Genomic DNA, 15,189 nt, shown 5'->3' with positions numbered 1-15,189 from the left:
ATTGTAAAATCACACCTTGTGGTTTACTTTTAAAATATTAATATATGCTTATCTACTCATTAGATAGTACATATCTTGAAGAGAAATCATGCCTTAGATCTCGCTGAGTACACAGCAGGGACTTGAGACGTGTGTCCCTGATGGGGAGAAGGAAGTGGTGAATCGCCATTCCCTTATCTTCTTGCATCAAGGACCAGTTTCACTAAAGTAAAATCACTCCAGAGAGACAGAAAATAGAACAAACAAATGTGTTAGGAGTGGATAAACATCTCTAGAAAGAAACATCTGAAAAACATCTGGGTAAAAAAAAAATCCTAACCAGCACAAGAGAAAACAAGCAAATAGTCTACAACTAGCAACTGCTGCCAGGTTAGGTACAGGCAGGCCTTATCTGATCAGACTTTGATTTATTGCACTTTGCAGACACTGAGTTTTTACAAATTGAAGGTCTGTGGCAACCCTGTGTCAAGTAAGTCTATTGGTGCCATTTTTATAGCAAGTTTATTTTTTAATTACAGTATGTATATACAGTTTTTTACAATTTACTTATTTATTTTAATTGGAGGCTAATTACTTTATTGTGGTGGTCTTTGCCATATATTCAATCAGCCACAGGTGTACATGCGTTTCCCCGTCCCGAACCCCCCTCCCATCTCCCTCCCCGTCCCATCCCCCTGGGTTGTCCTGGTGCACCGGCTTTGAGTGCCCTGTTTCATGCATCGACCTTGGACTGGTCATCTGTTTCACATATGGTAATATACATGTTTCAAAGCTATTCTCTCAAATCATCCAACCCTCACCTTCTCCCACAGAGTCCAAAAGTCTGTTCTTTATGTCTGTGTCTCTTTTGCTGTCTTGCATATAGGGTTGTCATTATCATCTTTCTAAATATGATATATATGCATTAATGTACTGTATTGGTATTTTTCTTTCTGACTTACTTCACTCAGTATAATAGGCTCCAGTTTCATCCACCTCATTAGAGCTGACTCAAATGTGTTCTTTTTTATAACTGAGTAAATTATTTCATTGTACACACTGTTTTTTAAGCATAATGCTATTTCACACTTAACAGACAACAGTATAGTAAAAACATAATTTTTCTATGTGTTGGGAAACCAAAATATCTGTGTGACTTGCTTTATTGCAGTATTTGTTTTATTGGGGTGGTTTGGAACTGAATCCAGTATCTTTGAGGTATGGCTGTATAAGTTATTACTAATGTGAGTTTCATAAAAAAATACACCAATTTGAAGATTAAGTTCTCTTTTATCCTTGGGTCTTCTTTATACAGATTTACATATTTCTTAGGCTTCCTCTGTAGCTCAGTTGGTAAAGAATCTGCCTGCAGTGCAGGAAACCCAGGTTCAATCCCTGGGTTGGGAAGATCCCCTGGAGAAGGAAATGGCAACCCCCTCCAGTATCCTTGCCTGGAAAATCTCATGGACAGAGGAGCCTGGTGGGCTGCAGTCCATGAGTCACAATGAGTCAGGCACGACTGAGCGACTAACACTTATTTACTTACACTTAACTCTGATTAAAACATGAATTTCTACATCCCAAGTCTGTAAGACTGAAGTAAAAAGCATTGCCATCTGCTGATTTGAAGGGTTCTTAAAGTTCACCCACCCTTCTTAAAAGAAAGATGTTAAAATCATGAAGCAGCATATAGGAGACTGACTTCCAGAATGAGGAGTTCCACTGACCCACTTCCCAATGCAACTGGTCAATACTATATAATAAACTCCCAACCACTGGAAGCCTCTAGAAACGGTCTTCAAAACAAAAATAAAAAAGAATTGAAGTATGAAAATTCAGTAAGAGAGGCAGGAGTCTGTGGGAAATAACTCGTTCCTTTCCCCCTCTCCACTCAGCAAGGCAGAGACTCCACACTGGACTGCTGCAGTCAGAACACAGGGCTCCCTCCCTCCCCAGCTCCGGCACAGAGGACTCATTCTGGGAAGGGCTGGGTGGACCTGTATATTTCACTTCCGGCCCCCAGATCCCCAGTGCTGAGGCTCAGGCACAGGAAAGTGGATCAGAAGCTCTACCCTGGGCCTGGCTCCCTTAGAATAAATACTGGGACCTTGAAAACTCTTTTCCTAGTCCTCAAGGCATGGTGGTTCCAAACAGGAAAGGCATTCTGAGAAGGCCTTAGGCTACTTCACTAAAAGAATCCAGCCAGTTACTAAACAAATAAACAAACAACAATAACAAGCCTTCATCATCAGTGAAAGGGTGGCGGACCAGAGCTGCTATAATATATAATCTAATATATTCAGCTTCTAACAAAGTATTTCAAGGCATGTGAAGGAGCAGGCAAGTACGGCAGTACGACCCATGTATACATCATGAAAAAAGCCATGAAACTACCTGTGAGAGTGACCAAACGTTGGATTTATGGGAAACGATTCCAAAGTAGCCATTATACATTCACAGAACTAAAATTTTACGTTATACATTCACAGAACCATACATTCACAGAACTAAAAGTTTTTAAAAACTTACTAGAAGGGCTCAAGAGAAGATCTGAACTGGCATAAGACAGAACTAGTGAACTTGAAGATACAGTGATTGATAGTATGTAAGCTGACATCAGAGAGAAAAGGGAATGAAGGGGAAAAAACCATAACCTCAGAGAAATGTAGGACATCGTGAAATCCATAAATCACATGAAATGGGAGTACCAGGAGAGGAAAGGAGGGGGAAAAGTCTTTAAAGAAATAGTAGCTAAAAACTTTCCAAGGTTATTGAAAAACAATAACCTACATACCCAAGAATCTCAAACTCTAAGTAGGATTAATCTAATAAGACCTAAAACACACACCATAAAAAAATGCTAAAAGTCGAAGACAAGGAGAAAATATGGAAGGTATCATTAAATTAAATAAACAGAAAGGCCATTAGATTGAGGTGGCTTTAGTGCCTTAGCAGACTATATAATCAAACTAAACCCTAAGCCAATAAGTCTCTCAACATTAAGAGATTAAAACCCAAGCACAACTAATCACACAGAGCCAACTAGGACTTTTCAAGTAAAGCAAATTCTTATGCTATAGCCAATCAAGTAATTCCTTGTTTGCTCTGCCTCTTCCATGGAAGTCTTTCCTCTAGAGGGCTCCTCACCACTTCCAGTTTGGTGCTGCCAAATTCAAGTCAATTTTTGCTCAAATAGACTCTTAAAATTTTTAATATGCCTCGGTTTACCTTTTAATAGTAGCAAAAGAAAGACAATGTGTCACTTATAATGGAAGCCCAATACGATAAAAGGCTAATTTAGCAGAAACCATGGAGAACAGGAAGGCCATGGAATAACATAATCACAGTCCTTAAAGAAAAAGCTGTGGACCAAGACCCGTTATTCAATAAAGCTGTTATTCAGAGACAAAGGTGAAACAGCATCCTAGATAAGCAAAAACTGAAAGAATTTACTGTTAACAGATCCACTTTAGAATAAATAAAGGAAATTCTTTAGGTTAAAAGAAAGTGACCTCAGATGGTAATTTAAATTGATATCTACAAAGAGTACTAGTAATATAACTGTGTAATTATAAAAGACAATATAAATGCCTAATTTTGTTTTTTCTCTTAGCTGATGGAAAAAGTAATGGTATAAAATAATATGCATAAAACATATTATTGGGCCTATAACATATAGAAATGTAATACATGCATATTATATGTGCTATTAATAGCACAAAGGAGATCTGTAAGAGCAAAGGTGTTACAGATTGAGAAAATGACAGGAGACAGTAATGCTTCTAACAATGTACTGTTAGGCTTGTGACATTAGCAGATGTTATATGTATAACAATAATACCATAAAAGGGGGAAGTATTGAAGTATTATTTCTATATATAGTACAAGAATTAAGCTTGTCTAAATCTGAAGCTAATTCTGAAAACTTAAGATGTATATGGTTAGATCCTAGAGCAATCACTTTAAAAAAACCCTCAAAAATAATGAAGTAATAAAATCAAAATACTACATTAGAAAATATTCACTCAGTACAAAAGAAAACAGAAAGGAAGAAAAACAGAGGGGCAAAAAAGACACGAGACAGAAAACAAAAAGCAAATGCAGACATAAATCAAACTATATCAATAACATATGTGAATGGATTAATAATCCAATTAGTCATTACACTGTCAGGTTGGATTAAAACAACATGATCCAACAATAGTCCTTTTACAGGAGACAGATTTCAAATAAAATAATAAAAATAATTTTATTATTTTGGCTGTGCTGTACAGCATGCAGTATCTTAGCTCCCTGAACAGGGATCAGATTTGTGCCCCTTGCAGTGGAAAGACTAAGTCTTAACCACTGGACCACCAGGCAAGTCTTGAGACAGAGCTTAGATTCAAAATCACAAATAAAAGAATTGGGAAAAAATGTATCATGAAACACCAACTATGGAAAAGCTAGAATGGCTATACTCATATGAAATTTTATAACAAAAAAAGTTACTAGAGATATAACATGGACTTCATGCTGCAGTCCATGGGTTGCAGAGAGTTGGACATGACTGAGTGACTGACATGACTGAGTGACTGAACAACAAAGAGATAGAACAATTATACTCAGGTGGTGCAGTGGTAAAGCATCCTCCTGCCAGTGTAGGAGACTCAAGAGAATAGGGTTCAGTCTCGGGGTCAGGAAGATCCCCTGGAGAAGGAAATGGCAACCCACGCCAGTATTCTCGCTTGGAAAATCTCATGGACAGAGAAGCCTGGTGCACTACAGTCCATAGGGCCACAAACAGTTGGACAAGACCGAGTGACTGGAGTGCACATGCATGCCTGTGTGCACATAAACACACACACACACACACACACTCCTAACAGAGCATCAAAATACATGAAACCAAAACGAACAGAGAAACAGACAATTCAACAATAAGAATGTCCTACTTTCAATAAAGGATAGAACTAGACAGAAGGTCAACAAGGAAGTAGAAGACTTCTACAATGCTTAAACCAACTGGACCTGACAGACATCCACAGAACACCCCACCTAACAACAGAATATCCAGGAGGAATCATATGCTAGGCCATTAAACAAAGCTCGATAAGTTAAAAGGATAGAAGCAATACATTATCTTCTCCAACTACAACGGAATGAAATTAGAAATCAACGCGTGCATGTGTGCTAAGTCACTTCAGTTGTGTTTGACTCTTTGAGATTCTATGGACTGTAGCTCACCAGGCTCTTCTGTCCATGGGATTCTCCAAGCAAGTATACTGGAGTCGGGTGCCATGCCCTCCTCCAGGGGATCTTCCCTACCTAAGGATCAAACCTACATCTCTTAGGTCTCCTGCATTGGCAGATGAGTTTTTACCACTAGCACCACCTGGAAGCCCCTAAAAATCAATAACAAGGACAAATTTGGGAAATAAATACTTATGGACTACAATTTAAGTAGTGCTAAGAAGGCAATTATAGCTGTAAATGTCTGTATTAAAAAAGAAAAAAATCTCAATAACCTAAACTACAAAATTAGACAAATTCCTCAAAGGACATAAATTACTAAAACTGTCTCAAGAAGAAACAAATAATCTGATAGACCTATTACAAGTAAAGAAACTGAATCAGTAATCAAAAATGTATGCAAAGAAAACCCAGGTGCAGATGGTTTATGGAGGGGGAAGGAACAATTTTCTAACTCGTTTTATAAGACCCATACTATGTTGATACCAAGCCAAACAAAGACATCACAAGAAAACTACAGATCAGTATTTCTTATGAATGTGAATGTAGAAGACGCAACAGAATACTAGCAAACTAAATCCAACAACACGTTAAAAGTATCTGCACACCATGACTAAGTGGTATTTTTCTCAGGGATGAGAAGTTGGTTTAACAGCCAAAAACCAATTAATGTAATTCATTACATCAACAGAATAAAAAACAAAAATCTCATAATAGCCTTAATAGATGCAGAAAAAGCATTTGACAAAGTCCAACGTCATTTCATGATAAAAAGGCTCAATAACTCGAAAGGAACTTCCTAATTTGATAAAGGTTATCTATGGACAGCCCACAGTTAATAATACCACACTTCGCCTAATACCCATTATTAGGCAACTGGATGCTTTTCCATAAGATCAGAAACAAGACAAGAACGCCCCCTCTTACAACTTCTTTTCAATACTGTACTGGAAATTCAAGTCAGGGAAAAATGGGTAAGAAAAAGAAATGAATTGCATCCATATTGGTAAGGAAGAAATAAAACTATTCACAGATGACATAGTCTTATAGTTAGAAAATCCGAATGAACCTACCAAAAAAAAAAAAAAACCTACTGGAATAAACAAGTTCAGCAAGACTGAAGGATATAAAACAAATGAATGATATTCCTATACATTCACAATCAAAAAATAAAGTTAAGAACATAATTTTATTCACAACAGCATCAAAAAGAATAAAACACTTTGGAACTACAAAATATTATTGAAAGGAATTAAAGGTCTAAGTAAATGAAAAATCATCCCATGTCCATGGATAAAGAGATTTAACATTAAGATCTCAGGCAACACTCCCTAAGCTGACTCACAGATTCAACAAAATCTCTATCAGAATTCCAGTCAACTTTGTCAAAACTGACAAGCTGATTCTAAAATTCACCTACACCTGCAGGGGACCCAGAATACCCAAAACAATCCTACAAAAGAAGAATAAAGTAAGAGGACTCACACTTCAGAAAATGAAAATGTATTACAACGCAAAGGTTGTCAAGACTGTGTGGGGCCGGCACAGGTCGGTGGAACAGAGCTGAGGGGAGGGGACAGGGTGAGGGTGCGGCCAAAGGGTGACAGGGTTCCTTCTGAGGGGGTGAAAATGTTCTAAAACTGACTATGCTGACGGCTGCACACATCTATAAATACACTCAAGACTAGTGAAGTGTGAAGCACAAGCTGGAATCAAGATTGCCGGGAGAAATGTCAATAACCTCGGATATGCAGATGACACCACCCTTATGGCAGAAAGCGAAGAACTAAAGAGCCTCTTGATGGAAGTAAAAGAAGAGAGTGAAAAAGTTGGCTTAAAGCTCAACATTCAGAAAACGAAGATCATGGCATATGGTCCCATTACTTCATGGGAAGTAGATGGGTAAACAGTGAGAGACTTTATTTTTCTGGGCTCCAAAATCACTGCAGATGTTGACTACAGCCATGAAATTAAAAGACGCTTGCTCCTTGGAAGAAAAGCTATGACCAACCTAGACAGCATATTAAAAAGCAGAGACATTACTTTGCCAACAAAGGTCCATCTAGTCAAGGCTATGGTTTTTCCAGTAGTCATGTATGGATGTCAGAGTTGGACTATAAAGAAAGCTGAGTGCCGAAGAATTGATGCTTTTGAACTGTGGTGTCGGAGAAGACTCTTGAGAGTCCCTTGGACAGCAAGGAGATCCAACCAGTCCATCCTAAAAGAAATCAGTCCTGAATATTCATTGGAAGGGCTATTGCTGAAGCTGAAACTCCAATACTTTGGCCACCTGATGCGAAGACCTGACTCGTCTGAGAAGACCCTGATGCTGGTAAAGATTGGGGGCAGGAGGAGAAGGGGATGACAGAGGATGTGATGGCTGGATGGCATCACTGACTCAATGGACATGGGTTTGGGTGGACTCTGGGAGTTGGTGAAGGACAGGGAGGCCTGGCATGCTGCAGTCTATGGGGTGCCGCAAAAAGTCGAACACAACTGAGCAAGTGAACTGACTGAGTGAACTGTACACTTTAAGTAGATGAATCATATGGCACTTGAATTATATCTCAATATAATTAAAAAAAAATAAACAGAGACAGAAGGCTCTGAAGAATACTTAGAGTCTGATTCAGTTTATCAGATCATTAGAGAATCACAGAAACCTAGAGTTGGAAGTCCTAAAGGGTTCTACCTATTACACATTACAAGAATACGTCCTATTATACCTCTGAGAAGAAACTAGTCCAACAGGTTTTGATCTCATATGACCTTTTCTGCTTTGCCTGAACATCACTTTTTCCACTGCTGAGTGCCAGTGCCTAGAACACTGCCCAGCTCCCAATTTATTGTTCAGTTGCTCAGGCGTGTCCGACTCTGTACGACCCATGGACTGCAGCACACCAGGCTTCCCTGTCCATCACCATCTCCTGAAGTTTGCTCAAACTCATGTCCACTGAGTCAGTGATCTCCTTAGAATTTTTAGGTTGACTATCAATAATACTGCAACTCTCTCCTCTCCAAATGCTCTCCTCTCTATCCGTCTCCTTAGTATGTTTTATTAAAAGCCTTTATCATGTAGCATTTTCCATACTAGCCTTTACTGCCTAATTACCCCCCAAAACTGACTGGCTAGTAATACTAGAATAAATGAGTGACAAGTACAGAAGGTTGTGGAAATATTCAGTCTTATAATACAGATACTGTATGCCCTTTAATGCAGCTTAAGAATGCACTGACTTATTTTTAGTGGCTTTTACACTGTTGAATATTATAGCCTTTGAGATAAAAAAATACCCATAAGACTCTCTTTCATGTGAAACACTGCCACGTCTCTTTCCTATATTTATACAGTTGATTCTAGGGACCTAAAAGAATATTATATTTATCCTTTTTGAATTTAAATTTTGTCGTTGTTCAGTCCTGTCCAACTCTTTGTGACCCCAAGGACTGCAGCACACCAGGCTTCCCTATTCTTCACCATTTTCCAGAGCTTGCTCAAACTTGTATCCACTGAGTTGGTGATGTCATCCAACCATCTCATCCTCTGTCGTCCCCTTCTCCTCCTGCCTTCTCTCTTTTCCAGCATCAGGGTCTTTTCCAATGAGCTGGCTTTTCCCATCAGGTGGCCAAAGTACTAGAGTTTCAGCTTCAGCATCAGTCCTTCCAATAAATACTGAGAGTTGATTTCCTTTAGGAATGACTGTTTTTTTTTTTTTTTTCCTCAGTGAAGTCCAAAGGACTCTCGTCGTCTCCAACACCACAGTTTGAAAGCATCAGTTCTTCAGTGCTCAGCCTTCTTTATGGTCCAACTCTCACATCCAAACATGACTATTAGAAAAACCATAGCTTTGACTATACAGACCTTTGTAGGCAAAGTAATGTCTCTGCTTTTTAATATGCTGTCTAGGTTTGTCATAGATTTTCTTCCAAGGAGCAAGCAAGCATATTTTAATTTCATGGTTGCAGTCACCATCTGCAGTGATTTTGGAGGTGAAGAAAATTAATCTCTTCTAATTCATAGATCTCTCTGCTGCTGCTGCTGCTGCTGCTACTAGGATGCTTCAGTCATGTCCGACTCTGTGCGACCCCACAGACGGCAGCCCACCAGGCTCCCCCGTCCCTGGGATTCTCCAGGCAAGAACACTGGAGTGGGTTGCCATTTCCTTCCCCAATGCATGAAAGGGAAAGTGAAAGTGAAGTCGCTCAGTCATGTCTGACTCTTCGAGACCCCATGGACTGCAGCCTACCAGGCTCCTCCATACATGGGGTTTTCCAGGCAAGAGTACTGGAGTGGGCTGCCATTGCCTTCTCTGATAGATCTCTCTAGTTGATCATTTTTATTGATATACTTTTTGATCTGAGACCAAAGAGTTTGAAAATTGTTACTTTCCTACAAAATACATGTGTGTGTGATAGTTACTCAATCGGGTCTGACTCTGAGATGCCATGGACTGTAGCCTACCAGGATCCTCTGTCCATAGAATTCTTCAGGTAAGAATACTGGAGTCAGTTGCCATTTCCTTCTCCAGGGGATCCTGCCAACCCTGAGATCAAACCCAGGTCTCCTGCATTGCAGGCAGCTTCTTTACCATCTGAGCCAACACATGGATTTCAAAAAATAATTACTTTGTATACCCAAAGAAGGCCTGAAAACCAAAAGGGGAAGAGTAAATTCCTAAAAGAGTAATCCTGGGGGTCCACAGTGCACACCTTGCTGAGGCTGCTACATTAATGAGAATGAACAAACAATTGTTCCACATTACAATAGGGATGAATCCCATAGGGACAATGTTGATCGAAAGCAGCCAGATGCACATGACTAGATATTCAAGACACAAAGCTAACCCATGATATTATGCATCAAGATAGTGATTCCTTTAAGGTTGAGGTAGACTGAAAGTGATGTTGCATGGTGAAGCACTTTAAAGAATTGTCTTCTACTTTGTGGTGGACCAATATTTTACAAAACACAAAGGTATCCCATACTTGATGTCACAACAATGTCAAATGGGTATAAAGATGTCTGAAAGCTTACTATTGATTTTAGTTTTTGATTTCTTGCACACAGCTAACAAACTGGCCTGGAATGAACAGGCCAACTACACTTTGAGAAGCACGGATTAGGTAGTCTATGAGAGGTTCCATAGTTTTTCAAAGTTAACTTAGTCTGTTTTCCTTTGTACTTTTGTTAGGCATTAATGTCAAACTACTGATTTCAAGTTACCTGGGGCTTCCCTGGTAGCTCAGCTGGTAAAGAATCTGCCTGCAATGCAGGAGTCCCTGGTTCAGGAAGATCCCTTAGAGAAGGGATAGGCTACTTACTCCAGTTGTCTTGGGCTTCCCTGATGGCTCAAGACGGTAAAGAATCTGCCTGCAATGTGGAAGACCTGGGTTCAATCCCTGGTTGGGAAGATCCCCTGGAGAATGGAATGGCTACCAACTCCAGTATTCTTGCCTACAGAATTCGATGGACAGAGGAGCCTGGAAGGCTACAGTCCATGGGGTCGCAAAGAGTTGGATGTGACTTTCACTTTCACTGACTTCATATGGGCTTCCTTGGTGGCTCAAATGGTAAAGAGTCTGCCTGCAATGGAGGAGACCCGGGTTTGATCTCTGGGTCAGGAAGATCCCCTGGAGGAGGGTATGGCTACCCACTCCAGTATTCCTGCCTGGAGAATTTCACGGACAGAAGAGCCTGGTGGGCTACAGTCCACGGGGTCACAAAGAGTTGGACACAACTTAGTGACTAACACCACTCCTACTGACTTCATAACAACTAGCCTTTTTCTCCAGTAATTTTTACAACTATAATCTAATTAAAAGGTATTCTAAAGGCATCAGATCAAAGATCTGAGACATTTTTACTGCATTAACATTTTTTCACTCAAAGAAAAGGCAAAATTTACTTTTTACCAAAGTACATCTGAATGCTCACTTAAAATTGGTTACAAAAAACTTACTTCCAGTCATTTCCACACCTAATTTTTCTGGTGTTACTTTCTCTGCCCAAGGTGATAATGAAATATGTAACAAATTATCGTAGATCACACATTTGAAGTTCTAGCTTTTGTTTTACCAGCTGGTGGCAAAACCAAGAGAAAAGTCATTTGGGGTAGGGTGGTAGCGGGGAGAATATTCATGAATTTCAGAAGCACTGGGTAGACAAGTCAAGTTTTTTTAACCACCTATATAACACTCAAGGGTGAGCTGGCCAAAGCAAATATGGTGAAGAATTATAAGAAGAGGAGGCAAACTGAGAGTTGCAGATTCTCAGGTGCTTAGTTGCTCAGCTGTGTCCAAATCTTTGAGACCCCATGGACTGTAGCCTACCAGGGTCCTCTGTCCATGTGATTCTCTAGGAAAGAATACTGGAGTGGGAAGCCATTCCCTCCTCCAGAGGATCTTCCAGAAACAGAGATCACACCAGGGTCTCCTGCACTGTAGGCAGATTCTTATGGTCTGAGCCACCAGGAAAGCCTGCCCATTCTCACACTTCCCTGGTCAGAGAATTAGATCCCAAACGCCACAACTAAAATTCTGTGCAGACTAATAAATAAATAAATATTCCTTGAAAAAAAAAAAAAAAACTACTAGAGTTAGAAATCAGAATATGTAAACCATTGTAAAAATAAACAACAACAAAATCCATTATCTTCTTCCCTTTAAAAATGAAGCAAAACAACCTTCCCTTTGAAGGGACAGTTTTCAGATTTATGATTATCTCCCAGCTCCAACATACATGAATTCTTTTCCCTCAAGTAGTTGCAATATTCCTTAAATCATCATACTTTTACTAGACCAGGAATTCTTAACTATGAGTATATGGATGGGTTTGAAGAAGTCTAAGAACTCTCTGAAACTCCAAATGTTGTAAAATGTTGGCTGAATGAGCAGCTATATGGACAAGATGTCTCCAGTTGTCAACACATCTGTTATTGACAACTGTTGATTAAAAGCATCTTTCTTTAGTTAAAAATGTGATCCAAATAGAGAGATAGGGTTCTTCATTAATTAAACAGGTATATAAAAACATTAGGAGAAGGCAATGGCAGCCCACTCCAGTACTCTTCCTGGAAAATCCCATGGACGGAGGAGCCTGGTAGACTGAAGTCCATAGGGTCATGAAGAGTCGGACACGACTGAACAACTTCACTTTCACTTTTCACGTTCATGCACTGGAGAAGGAAATGGCAACCCACTCCAGTGTTCTTGCCCGGAGAATCCCAGGGACGGGGGAGCCTGGTGGGCTGCCATCTATGGGGTCGCACAGAGTCGTTCACGACTGAAGCAACTTGGCGGCAACAGCATAAAAACATTACATCATAGACCCAAAAAAGGCATGTGAAAAATCCATTCATTTTGTAGTGATAACACTGACATTTAGAGAGATTAAGGGATGTTCAAGTCCATGCTGCTAGCTAGAAGGCAAAAATCGGGGAATAACACTTCTGCATCCATTCCCTCCCACAATGCCACCATACTGGAGGATATTAGTAAGCACATTACGGGGAGCCAACAGCCCCACTTCTCTTAAATATACAATCTCAGAATAAATAATTCTTTAACCACTACTGGCTCATAATAAACATACACATTCTTTTTTTTAACTGAAAGTATCTAAAAATATATATTCTTTTAGAAACATTTTAGAGCTTAATTCTTTGCCAGTAGACACAATCAATAACTTGTCAATCATCTGAAAGACATAAGTGCTTGATCCCCCTGCAATCAATCAGAGAAGGCCACACACTTGACCTGGAAGGGATGGAAGATGTTTAGGAGACAGAAAGCTTCAAGTAGGCCCTTAAAACACATTCGTTTCTAAGTCAATGACTCTGAAAGCCCACAATGCAAAGTAAATTAGTTGAATGGATCTTTGAGTAACCGTTGAAGCTGTTTAGAAATTTTAAGCAAAACCTCTTTTCAAAGTTTAGTCTCTGGTTTATTCACATGAAAGAATAGCAAGTGCAAAAACCAAAGGAGATGATATTTAGTGAAAAGAATTTTTATAGTAAGTAATTAAGTGAGAAAGCTGAAAAAGAATGCCTTATTTTGGAGTTAGTTAGGATGGAGAGGAACCCAAAATTTGCTTTTAACATTTTTCAAAATAATTCGTAAATTAAAAGTCTGTAAGGATACAAGAAACCCTGCACTCTCTGCCCCCCCAACCCGCCACCCCCACTTTTGACTCCTAAAATACAGTGTAACTTTCTACCATCTGTTATTGTAGAGCAGAAACAGTAATGAACATATGGGCTTTCTCTCTCAAGCAGCTGTAGTGTAGTTAAAGTTATAATAATTGTCTTTCTGTAAGATAAATTTACATTAAAAACCTGGCCAGTGAAAAACAAATGGCTCAGCCTTAGAGCCTTCCAAAATAAAATTAAGAAACTCAGCATCATGTGTGACATACATGCAGAGATTTAGAGAATATTCTCTAAATCTTGTGCTTTTATGTGTAAGGTTAAACAAATACAATTCATTATGCCCAAATCAGTTTACACAATCAAAGAGTCCATAATTCACCTTTCTCTTTTCCATCAAAATGCTAGGAGCCTCAAACAGGGGTTAGATAAGTTACATATAGAAATCAGGAACTAAGTTCTCAAAAGTTGATAACTATAAATCTATCATTTCTGTGAGTCACTGAACTCCAATCTAAAGGCTCATTTATTTATAAGAAAAATCACAACACGTGTGACACATAAATTTCCATTTTAACTATTATCATTTATAATGAGTTTAAGTAAACAAAGAAATTCAGAGCATATTCTGATTCACGTATTATGAAAAACAGCAATTTTACCTACCTTTATCTGGGTGATTCAAAATCATGATTCTCCTGTGAGCTGCTCTAATCTTGGCCTTGCTGGCAGATGGGCTGTAAAAAGAAAGTGCTTATAACAAATAGCGTCAAATACAGATTATAAATTAACAGTTTATAGGAGTTTCAAGAAATTAAAAACTAATGAGAATTTCACCATCTTGTGGATAAATATAAAATTACAGCTTGTCACTTCATTCTACCAACCATCAAAATAAATCAGATTCAATGCTGCATGTACCTTTCTTCAGTCCTTTGTCTCAATTAAAAAAACACATCCACAAGAACTAGGACAAGAGGAGCGAAGCCCAAGGCCAGGTCCTGCCCACTGGCTGCTGCACACAGTAGGGTGTCGCTCCAGGACCTTCCCCCAGACTGAGAGAAGAAATACAGCTCCACCCACCAGAACACCGACACAAGCTTCCCTAACCAGGAAACCTTGACAAGCCACCTGTACAAACCCACACACAGTGAGGAAACGACACAATAAAGAGAACTCCACAAACTGCCAGAATACAGAAAGGACACCCCAAACTCAGCAATTTAAACAAGATGAAGAGACTGAGGAATACTCAGCAGATAAAGGAACAGGATAAATGCCCACCAAACCAAACAAAAGAGGAAGAGATAGGGAATCTACCTGATAAAGAATTCTGAATAATGATAGTGAAATTGATCCAAAATCTTGAAACTAAAATGGAATCACAGATAAATAGCCTGGAGACAAGGATTGAGAAGATGCAAGAAAGGTTTAACAAGGACCTAGAAGAAATAAAAAAGAGTCAATATATAATGAATAATGCAATAAATGAAATTAAAAACACTCTGGAGGCAACAAATAGTAGAATAACAGAGGCAGAAGATAGGATTAGTGAATTAGAAGATAGAATGGTAGAAATAAATGAATCAGAGAGGATAAAAGAAAAATGAATTAAAAGAAATGAGGACAATCTCAGAGACCTCCAGGACAATATTAAATGCTACAACATTCGAATCATAGGGGTTCCAGAAGAAGAAGACAAAAAGAAAGACCATGAGAAAATACTTGAGGAGATAATAGTGGAAAACTTCCCTAAAATGGGGAAGGAAATAATCACCCAAGTCCAAGAAACCCAGAGAGTCCCAAACAGGATAAACCCAAGGAGAAACACCCC

The 15,189-nt window shown here is 39.1% G+C and overlaps 1 protein-coding gene across 2 annotated transcripts in view; it reads right to left on the bottom strand.

The window, feature by feature from the left end:
* Positions 1-15,189, bottom strand: part of DNAJC15 (DnaJ heat shock protein family (Hsp40) member C15) — an 84,134-nt gene that overhangs the window by 12,954 nt on the left and 55,991 nt on the right. The window contains exon 5 of one of the 2 annotated variants that reach the window (XM_061434496.1): positions 14,022-14,092. The exons of the other annotated variant lie outside the window; for it this stretch is intronic. Coding sequence (XP_061290480.1) covers positions 14,022-14,092 — 71 coding nt within the window. The remainder of the gene's footprint in view (positions 1-14,021; positions 14,093-15,189) is intronic. 2 annotated transcript variants of the gene reach the window in all.

Source organism: Bos javanicus, chromosome 12 (genome assembly GCF_032452875.1).
Source record: "Bos javanicus breed banteng chromosome 12, ARS-OSU_banteng_1.0, whole genome shotgun sequence".
In the NCBI taxonomy this organism is placed as follows: Eukaryota; Metazoa; Chordata; class Mammalia; order Artiodactyla; family Bovidae; genus Bos; species Bos javanicus.
The sequence above is the reverse complement of the archived record's forward strand: the minus strand, read 5'-3'. Positions and strand labels throughout refer to the sequence as shown.